Below are 18,057 nucleotides of genomic sequence, written 5' to 3'. Positions count from 1 at the left end.
TATATAGAACAATAAAATTAGTAACATAAATTTAAATCGCGAATTGTAGAGATACTTGTAATATACCTACGGGTAATGTTAGAAGGTTAATTAAACTCAAGTTTACTCTGGTATAAAACTAGTACTACCCAAGCCTATTGGGTAAAGTCCGATAATTTAAACAACATTAATCTGTATTCGGCGTTTACCCGTCCGTACACATCAAGGCTTACCCAACACTGGCTGGGTAATGTTAGGACTTGCATCATCACTTCTGACATTACCATTTATTTAAGTTTAATAGAATTAACATCTAACATTACCCGTAACATATACATAGATAATAAGCAGCCTGGAGGCCTGTAGTGAAGAATAAGGCAACATTTGCCTGAGATGTTCGCGATTTTTACCCTTTCAAGTATTTGTTCGTAATGTTGCGCGGGTAGTATTAAAATATTCAGACTCAAAGCTTATGATTATCGAGTTCCAAGTAGCCTAAATAATTGTTGAGTTGACTCATTCTGTGTTTTTACTACCAACATACTACAGTAAAGCCACACCCAAACATTTTCGTTATGCTAGCGCCAAAATTCATTGCATGTCGAACCTCGTTCGACCCGTTCCTTGCACGAAACTCTCTGCATTCCTTATTTATACACTCGTTCCGTACACCTTTTAAAAATATGGCTCGTCTTTAATATTTCATAGGCTTTTTCTCTCGGAATAAAAAAATGCGACGGGGATAAATTGCCAGTCTCTTTGTAAGGATTACGCTGTTTTGAATAGAAGCCTTCTCTCTGACATATCGATTCGTGAGTTTTGACTTATGGCGTGCTCGGATAACGGTTTTTATTGTTATGTGAAGTACTTGACGGCACGATTATGGTACTTTTCAATTTTATGCACGATTTGGTGAAAAATATTGTCGACTGTACATTGTGATGCTATCTGCGGTAAATTATGTGTCTTTCATTGTGTATGGTATAATTTATGGCATTGTTATGAAGTAACGAGATCGTCTTTTGCGAGTACACTGTCTGTTGTCTACCATGCAAACGTAAGTAGGTAATCCTCTTTTTTTTGTATTAGTATTATTTTTGTGTGCCTTAAAATAGTTATTTGTTATACAAGGGTGCAAAGTTGTATTTTACCCGCGAGTGTGGAATTGAATCCTGAGCGTAGCGAGTGTTTCAACACACGAGAAGTAAAATACATTTGCACCCGTGTGTAACACAAAACTTTTCCCCTCACTATAGCGAGGAAAGTGCAACATCCACAGGCGTTAGATCATCTTCATCACTGGAATCACTAATTTTTTTACGATATTATAACAGAAAACACTAGAAATTCTGATTTTTACGTGAGTTGGTGAGAAGAACAGTAAAAATTTTGTTGACAATGTTGACATTTCTGTTCTGACGTATGAAATGTCAACGATGCGTTTTGAAATTGCATCGACTCAACTTGTGCGTTCAAAATTATATTTAACATCATTAAAAAAATCTAACGTTTCTTATGGAATTTTAAGGTTTATGACTTAAAATTATTAAATAAAGCTAAATTTGGTATTTTTTATTACATTCTCAAACCATTTATTGAATGATAATTAATATCGAACGAACCATTATTATGAGCGTTTTACGTTTTGTTATCTGTCAAGCTACTTAAACACGCTCCATCCAAGGTCAAATTACTTTCCCCACTAGTGGATAAAATGCGTTTTTCCCCGCTTGTTTTAAAGGATAATAGACGGCTTTCCGAGCTAGTGAGGGGAAAATGTATTTCCGATAGAACACGCTATCTTTCAATATACTTAGCTAACTTAGCGGTTTCACTCACGTATTTTTAGTCACTCGCGTGAGTAATACGTGAGTGAAACCCCTAAGTTAGTATGTCTCACGATAGTTAAATTCGATGTGACACTATAAACAAAAACCGGCCAAGTGCGAGTCCGACTCGCCCACCGAGGGTTTCGTACTTTTTAGTATTTTTATTATAGTGGCAACAGAAATACATTTAATTTCAACTGTCTAGCTATCACGGTTCATGAGATACAGCCTGGTGACAGACAGACAGACGGACAGCGGAGTTTTAGTAATAGGGTCCCGTTTTTACCCTTTGGGTATGGAACCCTAAAAAAGAAGAAAAAAACGATTTTAAGGTGGTCTGTGGACCTAGCTCTGACGTAATATCACTTCAATCTATTCTAGACGATTGACCTTGTTATAGACTGGCAAAGGCTTTATTTCTTTTTCTTTGTCCTACTTTGTTCCCTGATTTTATCTTGGAAGCTAAACGTATGAGGAACGAACAGGCATGCTACGTTTTTCTCAGGGTATTTGCATACCGCTCGTCATTAGGGAACTAGGGCGTAAGAATGTGCTTAGTTTTTACATAAAGCTATGCTAAGTTGTACCGCAGTAATTAAAGCGGTACAGGCGGTACAAAACACTCGTCTGAAAAAGCGCCAGTACAATGCTTTTTCTAAACGCCTCTTTGTAAAAAGAGTGAATAAGTTGATACATTTCATTACTGATTGGTCGAGCTAGCGCAAGTGAGGCATTCCAAAGGCCTCCGGTCAATCCGCTCGGCAGTGAACGATTGCAGTATATAAACGCAAGCACCATTCGCTCTAGCTCTCTTTCCCATGTCATCGAGATCAGATACCTCACGTAGACCGTACGCACCAAGAACTGACGATAGCCTTGTAAGTCCCTGCATACTGTAACAAGTGTACCTAACATAACCACGCCAGCATCTCAATATATTGTAGTCAAGAACATGCGTATTATTCGGATATCCTGCAACTCCCAATAGGATCCCGTACGACCAAAAACTTATCCTGATCCACGATAACTCAGTCTGTTCATGACTCAGGAGGTCGAAAGTTCAAATCTTCTTAGACTTTAATTATCTTAACAAAATAAAATAGGTAAAAAAATATTGATAGTTATAGATAAAAAAAAATTGTGGGCACAATTTTACACAGTAGCACCAAATATACCTGCGTTGAATCGATATTATAGATAGGTCGGCGTCGGCGCTTTTTGTGTAATATAACAACGATCTATTCACGTAATATATTAAAAAAATAATGTATTTGCGGTACAGGACTTTTACATTGACCGCCACACTAGAGTAGACCTGACTCGTGAGTCAACCGGATAATAAGTGAAATAAGTCCTTCATCAATCGATTAATACAGTCAAACTTATATGTATATGTCACCATAAAAACACGTTTCCGCTAGTTAAAACTAGTTTTCCGTATCGCCTGTTGTGAAAACGCGTTTTCACTATAACGGGTTTTTACGGTGACATAACATTTTCACTAGTTAAAACTAGTTTTCCGTAACATCTCTGTGAAAACTAGTTTTAACGGGGATTTTCAGTCAAAACTAGTTTTCGCAAAGTCCCTTGACACTAGTTTTCACTAATACAAAATTAATTTTAGTTAAACTTGTTTTGACTAGGGGAAACACGTTTTCACTTAGGCGATACGGAAAACAGTTTTTAACTAGGGAAAACGCGTATTCACTAAAACTGGTGTTAACGGTAACATATATAAGTTTTGCACATCATTACAATAGACAGATCGTTCACTATTCTGCAGTGCTACGTCGTAGCACGTAACTATATCCCGTTTTTTTTAAAGATTAGGATTTTTCTAACCAAGTAGTGGTAAATTAACTTTTTCTTCCGAAATTCTAGCGTTCCTATGATATCTAATATTGTGGTAAAATAATAATATATGTAAACAACTCTACAATTCAGTGCATTAAGCACTCAGATTTAATTTTGGAGGAAAAAAGTTACCACTACTTTTGAGGTTATTATAGGAAAAAAAAAGGTAAGTAAGCAGACGTAGGATTGACGTGTTTGGGTGGTTTGGATTAAATAAATCACAAACATTTATTTTGAAATTTTTGAAGGACATATTTCATATAGTAGTTTATGTGACTGCTACATAATGAAAGGCATTAAAACTCGAGTGTGGGTTTATGAAACGAACGTAGTGAGTTTCATAATAGAACCACACGAGTGTTTAATGCCTAATTATGTACAGTTTTACATACACTGCTTTATCTACACACATATTATAAACTTTCTATGATATATTCACTAACCTCATATTACAGCCGACATTGGGGCATAGTTGCTCTCTGGCGGAATTCGCGGATATGAGGTGGCGTCTCCGAAATATCTTTATCGCACATTTTACACGAAACTTTTGCTAGAGTTACTTTAAAAACAACATAACAAATTAATTTTTACTTACAAACTAATTAAAAGATAAACTGCACGTCAAATGGCGGCAAAGAAAACTTTTTTCACGCATGTCACGCATCCGTAGTTTTTTTTTAAATCAGAGACAAACTAGAGTGGGGGTCGATTGCCATATCGTTCGATACCAACTAACAAGCGAGATTTATCAAATTTGTATGCAATTGACATTTTATTTCGAATAAAACGTCATCTCGACTGATATTAGAATAGAGGTCAAATCAAATTTCTTTGTTTTTCAGAGATGTTCGAAATTTGAATAAAATAATATTATCGAAATCGATGTTATTATTTAGCAATAATAACATTTTCACAGATAAAAAATTTGCTGTAACAAAACAGTTTATCTTAATGTTGGCCATTATTTACGGATTTTGAAGGCATCATAGAGGGTTTATGATATGTGTGTAGATAAAATATATAATATTTAAAAAAATTACATATGTTTGAATAAATCAACCTATTCACTACACAACTACGGAATTAAGGTAAATAGGTACTTATACTACCTATATTATATAGCAGAAGTTAACTACTGTAAGAAGTTAGAAACACTACTTACTTACCTACTCTAAATTTACTTTGGTGTCTTTGGTACATGGGAACATTCTGAAAAAGCACTCTAGGCGTACGGCACACAATTCAAATTTTATTATCTTTTGCATATTCGTTTCTATAACCCATCCAATATATCACATTACATCGGAACAAACTGCACAAACGTGTCACATAAAACGTTCCGTAAATGAAAATTCCAAACCCACATAACTTCTATATGACGTAACTTCGTTGCATTCCATTTGACGTCCCTTAAATAACGATTTGAACCTTATTACGAAGGATGTAAAGTCTAATATGTGGTACTTAAATATGTCTCTTTGACGATATTTTAACCCCTTACCAAGCTTAGATGAGTTATCGTTCAAGCAAACCAGTATAGAGATCAAAAGAGAGGTAGGGCACACCGAAATGTTGTCTCGCTCATATCTGTAGCAGCTCAACTGGAGAAGATCGATAAAAATACAAAAGGGTATAATAATATTGCTGCTTACTCTCTAGGTATGTAGAGTTGTATTATTGATGGTGGTAAAGGTTAGCAGAGCTCCCATATATTTATGCACTGTGTTGGTCGTGATAGTCCAGCATTTGTCTCAAACCTTGTCATCGGTAAATCGTTTTGTAATTTATATGAGAGTTACAAACGTCCATATATTATGTCCGCTTACTATCACCATCACACAGGCCGTACGCTTTGCCATGTCGTGGTAGAAAAGTGCAATCTACTCATGCGTAACGAATCTCAAATGTACGATGGCTGTTAATTTCCATTATCTTGAGACACTTAGGCGAACCTACTAATCTCCTACTGCTGACAATAAGGTATGCTTAGTCGAAGAGCACACTTATACTGGTTCTAATTCGACTCGCCTATGCTCGCATACCAATAGCAATGCCATCCCTGTTATTAAATCCTTGCATGGCGACCTTGCGGAGTCATGTCAGCCTCCGCAGTAATTGGATGCCGCTAACTGGATTTGTCTACGTGCACCCCGTAATCTAATAACGGAGCCATTTGTGTATTTTAAGCGCAGGAGATGCTCTAGTTGAGAATAGTGACAATATAGGTATAGTAACGAAAGAAGAGGCCAGCCAAACGAAAATACATCGTGTACAGACATGAAGCCCGATTCACATTTAAAAACTTGCACTGGTTTGAATTTTGATTTTTTATCTCCTTTCTTTTTTAACTGAATGATCCATAGACATAGTATAGTAGTTATAGACATGAAACCGAGTGACCAGGGGTAAGAGAAATACATATTCATGTATTGACAGGTTAATGTATGGCAGCATAATCCTTTTTCTCTTTCACTCTTATAAATATCGGTATTTCGCCATCGCTATGCTGCCATAACCCGACCATGAAAAAAAACCCGGTCGGTGATAAGGACAAAGCATGGCACTATTTTCTCTTTCCTCTTATAGGAATCGCAACAAGACTATCTTTCTCTATCAAAGAGTGTCAGGCCCTTGGAATAATCAAAGCGAATGAACAATAGGGTATTTGACTGTATTAAAAATAAATTATTTTACACCATGCAAGAAATAAAGCACCAGAAGATTAATAGAGAGACGTCGACAGCAGTTATTTTTAGACACAATTTATATTTTAAAACCCATATAAAACAATAAGGAGTAGGTAATTTGATCGTGACGTCACATGCTAGTGTTTCATATAAATTCCATAGTAGCGAAATCGTTTTGACAGTTCAAAAAAAGAAACTAATTTGACTAGTAGTCAAATACCCTATAGAACAGAGATATCGTTTTACCAATGAGGATATAATAAGATAGAGCGGTACTGTCATAGTAAATTTTGTAACCACTTTAAATTCACTGCCATCTATCGACATACTTTAAAACTAAAAATGAAGATTTATAAAAATACGTTAAAATGTATTTAAATATGGATAAATGTTTTTTTTATTTGCATTAATTATTTTCATATGATTTTGACCCATGTTCTTTCACTGGTATGCGTTAAACTTACAAATAACAAACGAAACAGTCAACGCCCTCTATACGAGAGTAGGCCAAAACTAGTGGCGCCATCTGATCGAGAATCAAATTTTCGTGATTTTCGAGGCACGTTTTTTCCTTAAACTGTATCCATCTATTACGGAGTTATATCTATCTTTGGTTTTACTTTTATCCTCATTTGTTAATGTGATTGAGATCGATAAAACTAATTTGACATATTTCGAGTATATTCAGATATTTGGTTATGTTCGTGGTTGTCACCTAGGAAAAATAACTTTAACAGAGTAAGAAATTTTACGCTGTGGAGAACAAGCACATCTGATTAAAACCTATAAATACTCATTACCCACCTAACGATACTAATATATCAACATCTTAAATATCAACTGGCAATAAAAATCCCAACTAATTACGTCTCACACTTAGCAAACGCTTATTTACTTAGGAAAGTTATACATTCGCGACAATTTAAGCGTAGTCTGAACGTCTAGGTTGTCCCATTAGCGAGTTGGATCGGAGTGTGCCAAGACGGAAACTACTTAAGTAACAAGAAGCAATTCCTAACTTTGTCTTCTTATGATTTAAACTCCAGTGACGCCGCGTTCTGATACATTTACTCGTTCGATTTTGAACTTTCCAGCCAGTATTGATAAATTAATAAGCCAATTGATTGAGTGGAATTTTAGTTGCTATTTGATAAAAAATGTGATTCCAATATGTTAGTGCCAAGACTAGTTTTTAACAAATACATACTATGCCAAATACAAGAGGGTATAGTAACTTAGAGATACCTACTTGTAATTACCTGGCTTGTGCCCAGCTTACGCTGTTTTAAGTGAATGAATTTGTACAGCAAAATACTCTAAGGTATTGTTGCCGTACTACTCGTAAATATTTCGATTACACAATGTGTTCTATTCCCCGGCGCAATAAGAGGGATGTTTTATGTTTACCGTGTGTACCATTCCACCTATCTGTTAAGGTACTTTTTACCACACCAGCTCGTAAACGCTGTCTTGATTGTTCAAAATCTTATATAGTTCTTAAAATTTGCATGATGAAAGTATCCAAAATTCATTTGTATCCAAATCGTTAACTTTTATAACGTCCACAGACGCCGATTTTCCCGACTGTTATGCGCTCGGTTGTTTTATGCGATAAACGCGGCGTTGAATGCATGCGTCAACGGAATGTACGAAAAATTACAATACGCTTACCGATGCGTTTACCGCGTAAAACAATGTAGTGTCACAACATTATCTAATGTAAACTGGGTGGGCGGAAAACGCATTGCGTTTAACGCTGCGTTTATCGCGTAAAAGAACCGCGCGTTGTAAGATATTAATTTCTGACATCGTAGCGTTCAAGAGTATAAACGTGACTTGATCGGAGAAAGAGTAATATTGTCTTCGGTTACCGCGATAGTTACTCATGAAATAAAACTATGAAAACGGATTATATCGCATATATTGAATTTATAGTACATCCCGACGTTTCGAACCCTTTACAGCGTTCGTGGTCAACGGGTGACTGAGGAAAAATTACAAAGTGCAAAAATACCCACATACTAAAAATAATGAACAATCATAGACTATAAACTTTAAGGCTGGTTGTACATGCAAAAACCGGTTTATAAGGCTAGTTATACAATACAATTATTTTCAAGTAAAGATATATATATATATATATATATATATATATATATATATATATATATATATATATATATATACGCGATAAAAACTACGCCGGCTCCAACCCTACACCACGGACCCGAGAAGATTTAATTCCCTCCTAAATTGTAGAATTGGAGTGTGGCCTATCATATGTCGGACAGACGAAACGGAGCATTTCCACTCGGGTGAAGGAACACATAGCTGATGTCAAGCACCGTCGACCTAGGTCTGCAGTCTGTGAGCATGTCATGGATAAAGCCAATCACTCAATCAAGTTTGATAAGCCTCTGGTCCTTGCCAAGGAGAAGCGTTACATACCCAGAATGCTGCGCGAGGCCATTGAGATTAAGAAATATCCAAACTTTAATAGGGAAGATGGCTTTTCTCTACCACCAGCTTGGGATCCTGTAGTCCATCTGATAAAGGAGCAAGCGAGACATATACTGTGAGACCTTAGTGTTGGATGATGTTGGACATTCTGAGTATAATATGTTTTGAAAAGATGTGTCCCGCCGAGTTTGTTGCCGGTCCCATATTGGGATACCCTCCTACAATTTAGGAGGGAATTAAATCTTCTCGGGTCCGTGGTGTAGGGTTGGAGCCGGCGTAGTTTTTATCGCGTATATTATATATATATCTTTACTTGAAAATAATTGTAGTGTATAACTAGCCTTATGAACCGGTTTTTGCATGTACAACCAGCCTTAAAGTTTATAGTCTATGATTGTTCATTATTTTTAGTATGTGGGTATTTTGCACTTTGTAATTTTTCCTCAGTCACCCGTTGACCACGAACGCTGTAAAGGGTTCGAAACGTCGGGATGTATTATAAATTCAATATACGCTATATAATCCGTTTTCATAGTTTTATTTCGGAGAAAGAGTGTTCTTAGCTATTTAGTGTAAACTAGTGCAGTTTTTTTTTGTCTTTTCTCTCCCTCTAAATAACCGCAAATTTATTAGAGAAATTGGTGGAACAAGAGAGAGTGGAAGGGCCACGAAAGATGGTCTGCAGACCAAAAAGACGGAAGGTCGTCTAGTCTGACAAGAGCATACAATTAATGATAATTTATAGATAGCAATGTGAAGGACCCATTATGTCACTCGAAAGAGCTAGAAGCAGGACGACTCATAATTAAATTACAGACGTGACTGAATAACAAATGGGCGAGTCATGCAATCTGCAACATTAACACCTAGTAATCCTTAGTATGGGCGCGGTGAAGTCATTCAATTCCATTCAAATGACTAAAATGTTTAATATTCCATCCCATGTTGTCCATCGGTGGACCTTATTATAAAAGGCATAAGGTCCAGCGATGGACAGTGTGTGTGGGCGATGGTATGCTAATCGACACGTGGTTTACAGCCCAAGACAATTGATTGGAGGTTGAATTAAAAAAACCGGCCAAGTGCGAATCGGACTCGCGCACCGAGGGTTCCGTACTTTTTAGTATTTGTTGTTATAGCGGCAACAGAAATACATCATCTGTGAAAATTTCAACTGTCTAGCTATCACGGTTCGTGAGATACCGCCTGGTTACAGACGGACAGACGGACAGCGAAGTCTTAGTAATAGGGTCCCGTTTTTAATCTTTGGGTACGGAACCCTAAAAATGAAGCTGCCATTTGCCTGTAAAAACATTTTTTTACTAAGTATTGTGCCTTACAATGTGTTTAAAAAAACACATGGTTAGCATGACAGTAAAAGGATTATCTGACATTAACGAGATTATACCATTGCCTAATTGTACTCGTAGGTAGAGATGATATTTTCTTGTTATTAGGTATGTAATTCCGAATTTAGTATCTAGCTCGCCATCGTATAGAAATACATAGGTATACCCTCGGCTACTAACTGCAGAATGTATCTATGTTTAGACTTGCCCTTTTAATGGAGCGCATCCATCAAGATGTCTATATCCAAAACAAATGATCAACTCTTAAGATAGGTCTCTACTAATTGACATTACAGCAGATTAATAATTAATCTGTCTACCACCACCAACCACGTCATTATTGATTTGCGTTTTAGATAAACAAGACGAAGATAAACAAGTTCCGCTTAATTAGTATGTCCCTATCGTATCTTATGGATAGGTATACCTACCCAAAATCACACATCACGAATCTGGGTCAGAATCATAGATGGGGATTATTGCTGATTAATGTTCGGGCTAATTGACTGTCTAATTCTCCTGACCTATTGAACCGGTCTGATTTATTTGGCACACACTCTGGACTGTCTATCCTAATATATCAAACTACAAGTGTGTCAAATGATTTCATATTGTTCCATAATTAACAATAGATCGGCCTAACCTCCTAAACTCAACATTGTTTGATAGAGCTAGTTATAAAGTATTTGTCACATAAAACAAACGAATAAATAACACTTCTTAATAATAAACAATCTTCAAACTTTTTAGGCTTAATTTAAGGTTAAGACCTCCTCACCTAAGGTTAAGACCTCAGAGGAACTGAATAATCCGGCCGAATATTCGGTTCGGTAAGATCTGAACCGAACATTCGTATTCGGCAAAGTCCATATTCGGCCCATCTCTACTTCTAATAGTAAACCAGCCTCAATCCGGTAATCTGCCGTTTCCTGGTTTGTGGTTTCTATAGACGCATAACTTATTTCAATGTTTCCCTTTTTCAGGTAGTGTTGGTGTTCATTCTGAGTATAGCATCGCTCATCATCTACTTCATTGACGCATCAAGGTAACTATCTCTCCTATTACTTAAATTAATATATTATTTAGCTGCATTATTAATTCGTTAAATCTTGATAATGCTGAATTAAGGAATATGTGAGTTAAATACATGTCATCCAAAATGTCTGCTTAGTTAAATGTTAGCTTTTGTTTTGGCTGGATCGCGGACCAAATTACTATCGGATTCCAATACAATAGGGCTTCACGAAACACATCCATAGCCAATTCCCTGTACCATCGAGCTCCTTTGGCCTAATTCTCGGTTTAATCCATGTCTGCCTATCTATAGATTTACATTTTAACTGCACAATCTGACGTAAATGATCACATATACATGTTGACTTAAAAATACTTTTTCATGGATACACTAATTCGCCTCAATGAAATCTTGTGCAACATACAAAATTACACTAAATGTCAAAGTCACTTGTCGAATCTTAGATAGACGTGACGTCGATCGATCCTGAGAATAGGCTAGTTTCCTTTTGATATTTAAACGTAATTGTATCATAGTAATCAAAATAAACTTAGTCCAAATTTTTTTACTCATAGTTATATGCTAGCTGTTTCAATTATTTCAGACATATTATTAGCTAATAAAATAATTAAACAAATTAACTCAATAATTACAAATAGAGATGTCATAGCATTTTGCAATTGCTTACAATCAATCTTCATAGTAGCAAATTATTTTCCCCGTCCATTCTCTTAAAGCGTAGCTGATTTGACTTCAGGAAACTAGCCTATTGGCATCTTGATATTGTATGAAATATCGCATGTAACTGTTTAGAATTCTGTAATGGTAATATATGTTGGGTCTCAATGGCACCGTGGATTGGGCCTCTTGAATTTTATTTGGATATGTAAAGTGACAGAGTTGTGATAACACTGCCGGCGGGCATAGCACTTTTAAGATCTACCATCAGTGTTACCGCAATTTATTGCTTTGCAAATCACAAATAGAGATTTCGAATGCACATAGAACACTTATCAACTATTATCACTATTCACTGAATTAATCACTATTTACTGTACAGTAAATGTCCTTTGCCTTATCTTATGTCTAATACAACAAAGTTAACTAATTTTCTTTCTACCATTTGACATCGGCAAATGACCTAGATATAACATAGAGCTTTTAAACTACGTGTTTTATTCTACACCCCATTTACCTATTAGGTGAACTAAACTATTTGGCACTCTTCCAATTTATGTCATAGACATGCAACTGTAAGTTGTGCAAATAAAGTAAAGGTGTTCGTATATTTTACCTTCTACCTTTAACTTTCTGCAAATCCAGAGGCCTTTTTCTCGACTCTGCTAGGACTTAAAAAAATGTCTTAAGAAACATTTAATTATTTTTCTAGCTTAACTAAGACTAAGAATCTTAATATGTAGTTTAATTACCTACAAAAGTTGTAACGTAGATAAAAGATAAACTGTAAAATTGCTGAACTGTCAAGTTGTAGATTGAAAATCATTACTAACGATATTTTCACTTTTCTTTAAATGATACTTGATGAAAACTCAATTGAAAAATCATGTTGAAATAAAAATCGCCGCATCAAGCATATTTCAAAAGCATTCATACTCGTAATCATTTACAAACATAAGGCTGGCGTCTGTGTCATAGCGCGGTTTTTTTTGTGACACACTAATGAATCTCAATGTCACCAAAATTTGTTCTAAAATTTTCCGAGATTTCTAAAAACATTTTTTTAAGAAGCGAAAGTTATCCCTAGTAAATGCCGTAAAAAATTGTTTAAATTTGAATTTTAGCAGATGTCAATAGAGTTCAATGTTATAACTGACATTTATATGGCTTCGTATGGACTAGAGGGTTAATGAAGCAATGTACTAACAATAAAATTTATTTATGGTACAAAACACCAATTGGCTTTTATTTCGACAACTGTACCGCAACATGTCCTACAGCAATAATATACCTATAATACGTAGGTACTAGTGAAACCGGTTCAAAATATTTAGTACTTATCACAATTAATTTGATAATGTATAAGAGTTAGTAAATGAAGACAAGCCAAAGACAAGAACCTGGCAAAGATAAGTAATTGACTTTAAAATAAACTGTTTTTGCTCAGCATAAAAAATATTATTACTACACGAGATTGCCGGCTACGGCGGCCACCCAATTATGTTTACAATGCTTCTCATTCACTGAGATGCAAAGAAACAATCATCAGTATGTTTAATGCCGTCTAGACATGCAGCAGCATCTACATGTTGTCATTGCAATTACGACCGTAACTTCAAAACATAAGCTTCATTATTTCGTCTGAAAAAATCCATACAAATGGACGCCAGCTCAAAATCTCCGTTGTTCTTTGGTCCGCGCCCGCCGTACCTTGCATTTGGCTTCTCCGTATGACGTCACACTATGTGTTGTCGTTGTCAATCCGTTGTCTTGCCGTCCATTACCGTTTTTATTTACGCTTTTCAGTGAAGAGGTGGAGCGGTGCCAGAAATGGAGTGACAATATTACTCAGCAGATCGACCTTGCCTTTAACATATTTTTTATGGTCTACTTTTTTATACGAGTAAGTCAAATATTTTTAAGTTTGAAAACCTGAATACAAAAATCAACCCCACAGATATTTATGTACATACTATTTAATAGTACTTAAATTGGAAAAACCATCCATAAAAATACCTATTACTTAAAAATAACCACAATAAACTTAACTAATACTAAGCCTAAACTAACCCATAAAAACTAGTCGAACAACCCACCCCGCATCGCTCCCGACGCAAAAGGCATTTTTATGGATGGTATTTTTTTATTACAATTTTGTTGTATTGTGTTGTAAATTAATTAATTAAATTTTTAATGAATTAAAACCATAAATGATTAATTGGAAATATTTAATTAGTTAAGTATTTACAAATTATTGATCGAAATTATGTTTTACTATCTGTCAATCGATTTGCTATGGGTAAAAAAACCGGAGGCCAAATCAAACTTACGTTTTGATGTCAAAAAACCCAAAACTTGATCCAAGAGAAGCCGAGCAGTGCGTGGCTGGTAATAAAAACGGTGCTAAGGACTCCTTAAGAGTTGAAATTCCACATATCGGTCTCACAGAACTGCGCAAATCCGCAAAACGGCTCAAAGCCTCATCGTCGTATGGACCGGATAATGTTCCTCCGTTCGTAGCTAAAGACTGCATGTCAATATTTGAGAAACCATTATTGTTTATCTTTAACCTTTCGCTGGAGTCTGAAGTGTACCCGACAAAATGGAAAGTCTCTAGAGTTACACCCATCCCTAAAGAGGCAAATTTAAATGACATTCCCACACATAGACCTATAGCTATTCTTTCCGTGTTCGGGAAGCTTTTTGAAAGCGTGTAAATTGTTGTCTCATGAAACAAATTAGCAATTATCTGAATGACGCCCAACATGGGTTCCGTATAGCCCGGTCCACTGCCACAAACCACATTTGCTTCTTTGATTATGTGTTAGAAGGTATGGACTCTCACCGCCAAGTAGATGCGATATACTTCGACTTTAAAAAGGCGTTTGACTTGGTCGACAATGACGTTTTACTACAAAGATTTGCAGCCCTCGGCTTCACCCCAAAACTATTGTCATTTTTCGCCAATTATTTGAGAGATCGTAGCCAGTACGTACAGATGTCCACCTTCCGGTCTAGGGATTATTTTACGTGCTCGGGAGTTAGTCAGGGGAGTAACTTGGGCCCGACACAATTTCTCATCATGGTAAACGATCTTTGCAGTCATATTGGTGGGGCGCAGTTTCTTCTTTTTGCTGACGATCTCAAGTTAATGCTGCCGATAGATAATTCCTTGGACTGTGAGGCTCTTCAGCGAGTGGTGGATGCAGTGTCACAGTGGAGTGCTAAGAGCAAACTGGAGCTTAATGCTAAGAAATGTAAGGCCATTACGTTTACAAGGTCGAAGAACCCGATCACAGCGAGCTACCATCTTTCTGGCATTCCACTGGAGCGTGTTTCCGCAATCCAGGATCTAGGTGTTAAGTTGGATACCAGGCTTGACATGCACGATCACATCACAACCATTTGCAAGAAAGCTAACAAGACACTTGGGTTCATTATTCGAACAGCCGCACAATTTAGCGACGTAAAAATTGCCCTACTATTGTATAGTGCATACGTCAGAAGCAAATTGGAGTATAATGCAATTGTGTGGGATCCGTGCGAACAGAAGTACGTCCTGATGATAGAAAGGGTGCAACGCAAATTCGCACGGTTCCTTTACAAGCGGTACCAAAGTACCCAAAGGTACTACCCCACTCTGTTTCCATCACTTTTTGTCAATGGTATGGTCGGTTTGGATACCCTCGAACTGCGCCGGAAAATTGCAACACTGTCCCACTACTGCTTGCTCTTGCGCCATAGGGTGGACAATCCGCTTGTTCTGAGTAGGCTTAGCTTGTTTGTGCCGGATAATTTCACGAGCGCGGTAGGCCGCAAAGGGAGACGCGCGCGAAATCTTTTTGCTGTTACAGCCGGTAAAACTCGAACCCGTCAAGCCTGCAACGCACCTACTGCCAGAGCCATTGCTCTGATAAATAAGTTGCTTGCACAGATTCAGGACGCTGATGTATTTGCCGATAACATGGCGCTTTTAAAAACAAAAATAGTTCTATTTGTAAACCTGTTAGCCCGTTCATTGTAAATACATAATTGTGTTCTTGTGTGTTAAATTTAAATTTATTTTGATTTAATTGTAATTCAGTTGATAATTTGCCTATAAATTGACGTAATTTAATATTTATTCCCGAAATTTGATTTAATTGTAATTTCACATTTCACTTGTAATTTGGCGTAATTGAATTTAATTTTATATAATTGTGTTATTTAATGTATTTATTAGGTAGGTTGACATTATTTGTATAGTTATTTTATCTCTTACATAATATTACTATCTTGTGAGCGTTTTGGGGTCACCTGTAAGCCCGCAGGAGATTTTCACAAATAAAACAAATAAAACAAAACAAAAATGTAAGTTATAATTGGGCTCACGGTCATTACATATACGCCCCCTTATTCATAAAACTATACGAGCCTGATTTTGTTAAATGATGTTTTATCCCTTTCTTACAAATGCATAAGTCAAAATGATAGATAAAGACAAACGATGCATAGCTAATTCAGGCCAGTAACGCGTTTATGAATAACGCCATAAGACTTTAACAAGCTACGGGTTACGGCGTAGCGCTACGAGAGCGTGACTTTCTTGCTAGCAAAAAACTTCCTAATACAAGTGATGTAACTAAATCAATAGCATATCCATAATTTTCTTTAAAAAAATGATGTTTCATTCAGGTCATTTGGAAAGCGGAGTAATATTGGAAATTGCTGTTATCGAATAAACGAAGCAATTTTTCAATTTTTAATTTGAACCTTGTTCTATAAGTAATTTGGAACGAATTTCGTTTGTTTTACAACGCAATGAAACAAAATAAATGCTACTTTATTTGTTTCATGTAAGGTTCAAATTAGATTGCAATGAATATGTTAATTTTAATGTACATTTAGACTCACGAGGCTATTGTAGCAACAGTAAGCAAAACGTTTGAATTTTGCTAAAGTATGAAGTGCGTCTGGTTTAGGCTAGGAGGATATAACCAAACGGAGTAGCCATTAACAGGCATTTCCCTATGTCGAAAATAGTCAGCCAATGGTCATACACAATGTATGGACTGACGTTTATCTGACACGGCTATTTTGACGTTACGTACCCCCGCAAAAATTGGCAGACTTTTTTGTACAGCAAATTACAGATGTCGCGGCTCCGTTTTATTATATCCTCCTAGGGTTTAGTATATACAAAGATAGATATAACTCCGTAATAGATGGATACAGTCTAAGGAAAAAACGTGCCTCGAAAATCAAGAAAATTTGATTCTCGTTCAGAGGGCGCTACTAGCTTTGGCCTACTGTCGTATAGATGGCGTTGACGGTTTCGTTTGTTATTTAACAATTTTAACGCATATCAGTGAAAGAACATGGGTCAAAATCATAAAAATAATTAATGCAAATAAAAAAAATCATTTATCCATATTTAAATACATTTTAACGTATTTTTATAAATCTTTATTTTTAGTTTTAAAGTATGTCGATAGATGGCAGGGAATTTACAGTGGTTACAAAATTTACTATAACAGTACCGCTCTATTGGTAGATATTAGCCATTTTCAAAATGATGCCGCTTTCGAAGTTACCCGAACGCATCTTATATATTTTAAGAAATTGACTGTACGTAATGTGTATTCAACTAAACCAAAATATTTGTTTCAGTTTATAGCAGCTAGTGACAAACTGTGGTTCATGCTCGAGATGTATTCATTTGTAGATTATTTCACGATACCACCATCCTTTGTATCAATATACCTGGATAGAACGTGGATAGGTAAGCTTTTCTTTTTATCTATTTTATTTATAATATAAATTAAGTTTAGACTATATATTGCATATGGTTTTCATACTGATTATAAAGTATGAAGACCATATGAAGGGTACACGGAAAGAACATGTCTAGTCACTTCAGTCACATTTTGAGTAATCGCGGTTTTAAAATTTGGAACCATGTCAAAATATATGGTAATTCCGTGACCAGGTCATTTTATACAGTAGCAAAAGATAAAACTAATAGTTCATTAAGAGCTCTACATTTTGAGATGAAAATCCCATTTTCCGAAAAAAGTGACTAGACATGTTCTTTCCGTGTAGCCTTTTATATGCAGTATAGTCTAAACTTACTTTAGACACGAATATAACACTGACTTTAAATTTGTCTTCATTCTTGCAATAAAATAAAAGTAAATTAAAATATGCAGTTAACTTTTGCTTTGGTA

The 18,057-nt window shown here is 36.0% G+C and overlaps 2 protein-coding genes across 7 annotated transcripts in view; one reads left to right on the top strand and one right to left on the bottom strand.

Annotated features, from left to right (window-relative positions):
* The window catches only part of LOC134743513 (tropomodulin-1), a 268,940-nt gene that overhangs the window by 75,577 nt on the left and 175,306 nt on the right, over positions 1 to 18,057 (bottom strand). The gene's annotated exons all lie outside the window — the stretch shown is intronic.
* LOC134743506 (calcium-activated potassium channel slowpoke) overlaps positions 1 to 18,057 on the top strand; it is a 99,647-nt gene that overhangs the window by 53,400 nt on the left and 28,190 nt on the right. For all 5 annotated transcript variants that reach the window (XM_063676969.1, XM_063676970.1, XM_063676966.1 and 2 more), the window contains exons 2-4: positions 11,142 to 11,203; positions 13,658 to 13,754; positions 17,501 to 17,612. In XM_063676969.1, the coding sequence (XP_063533039.1) occupies positions 11,142 to 11,203; positions 13,658 to 13,754; positions 17,501 to 17,612 (271 nt within the window). The remainder of the gene's footprint in view (positions 1 to 11,141; positions 11,204 to 13,657; positions 13,755 to 17,500; positions 17,613 to 18,057) is intronic.

The sequence above is a fragment of the Cydia strobilella genome, chromosome 8, assembly GCF_947568885.1.
Source record: "Cydia strobilella chromosome 8, ilCydStro3.1, whole genome shotgun sequence".
Classification (NCBI taxonomy): domain Eukaryota; kingdom Metazoa; phylum Arthropoda; class Insecta; order Lepidoptera; family Tortricidae; genus Cydia; species Cydia strobilella.
Note: the sequence above shows the minus strand (reverse complement) of the source record. Positions and strands in the feature narration are given on the sequence as shown.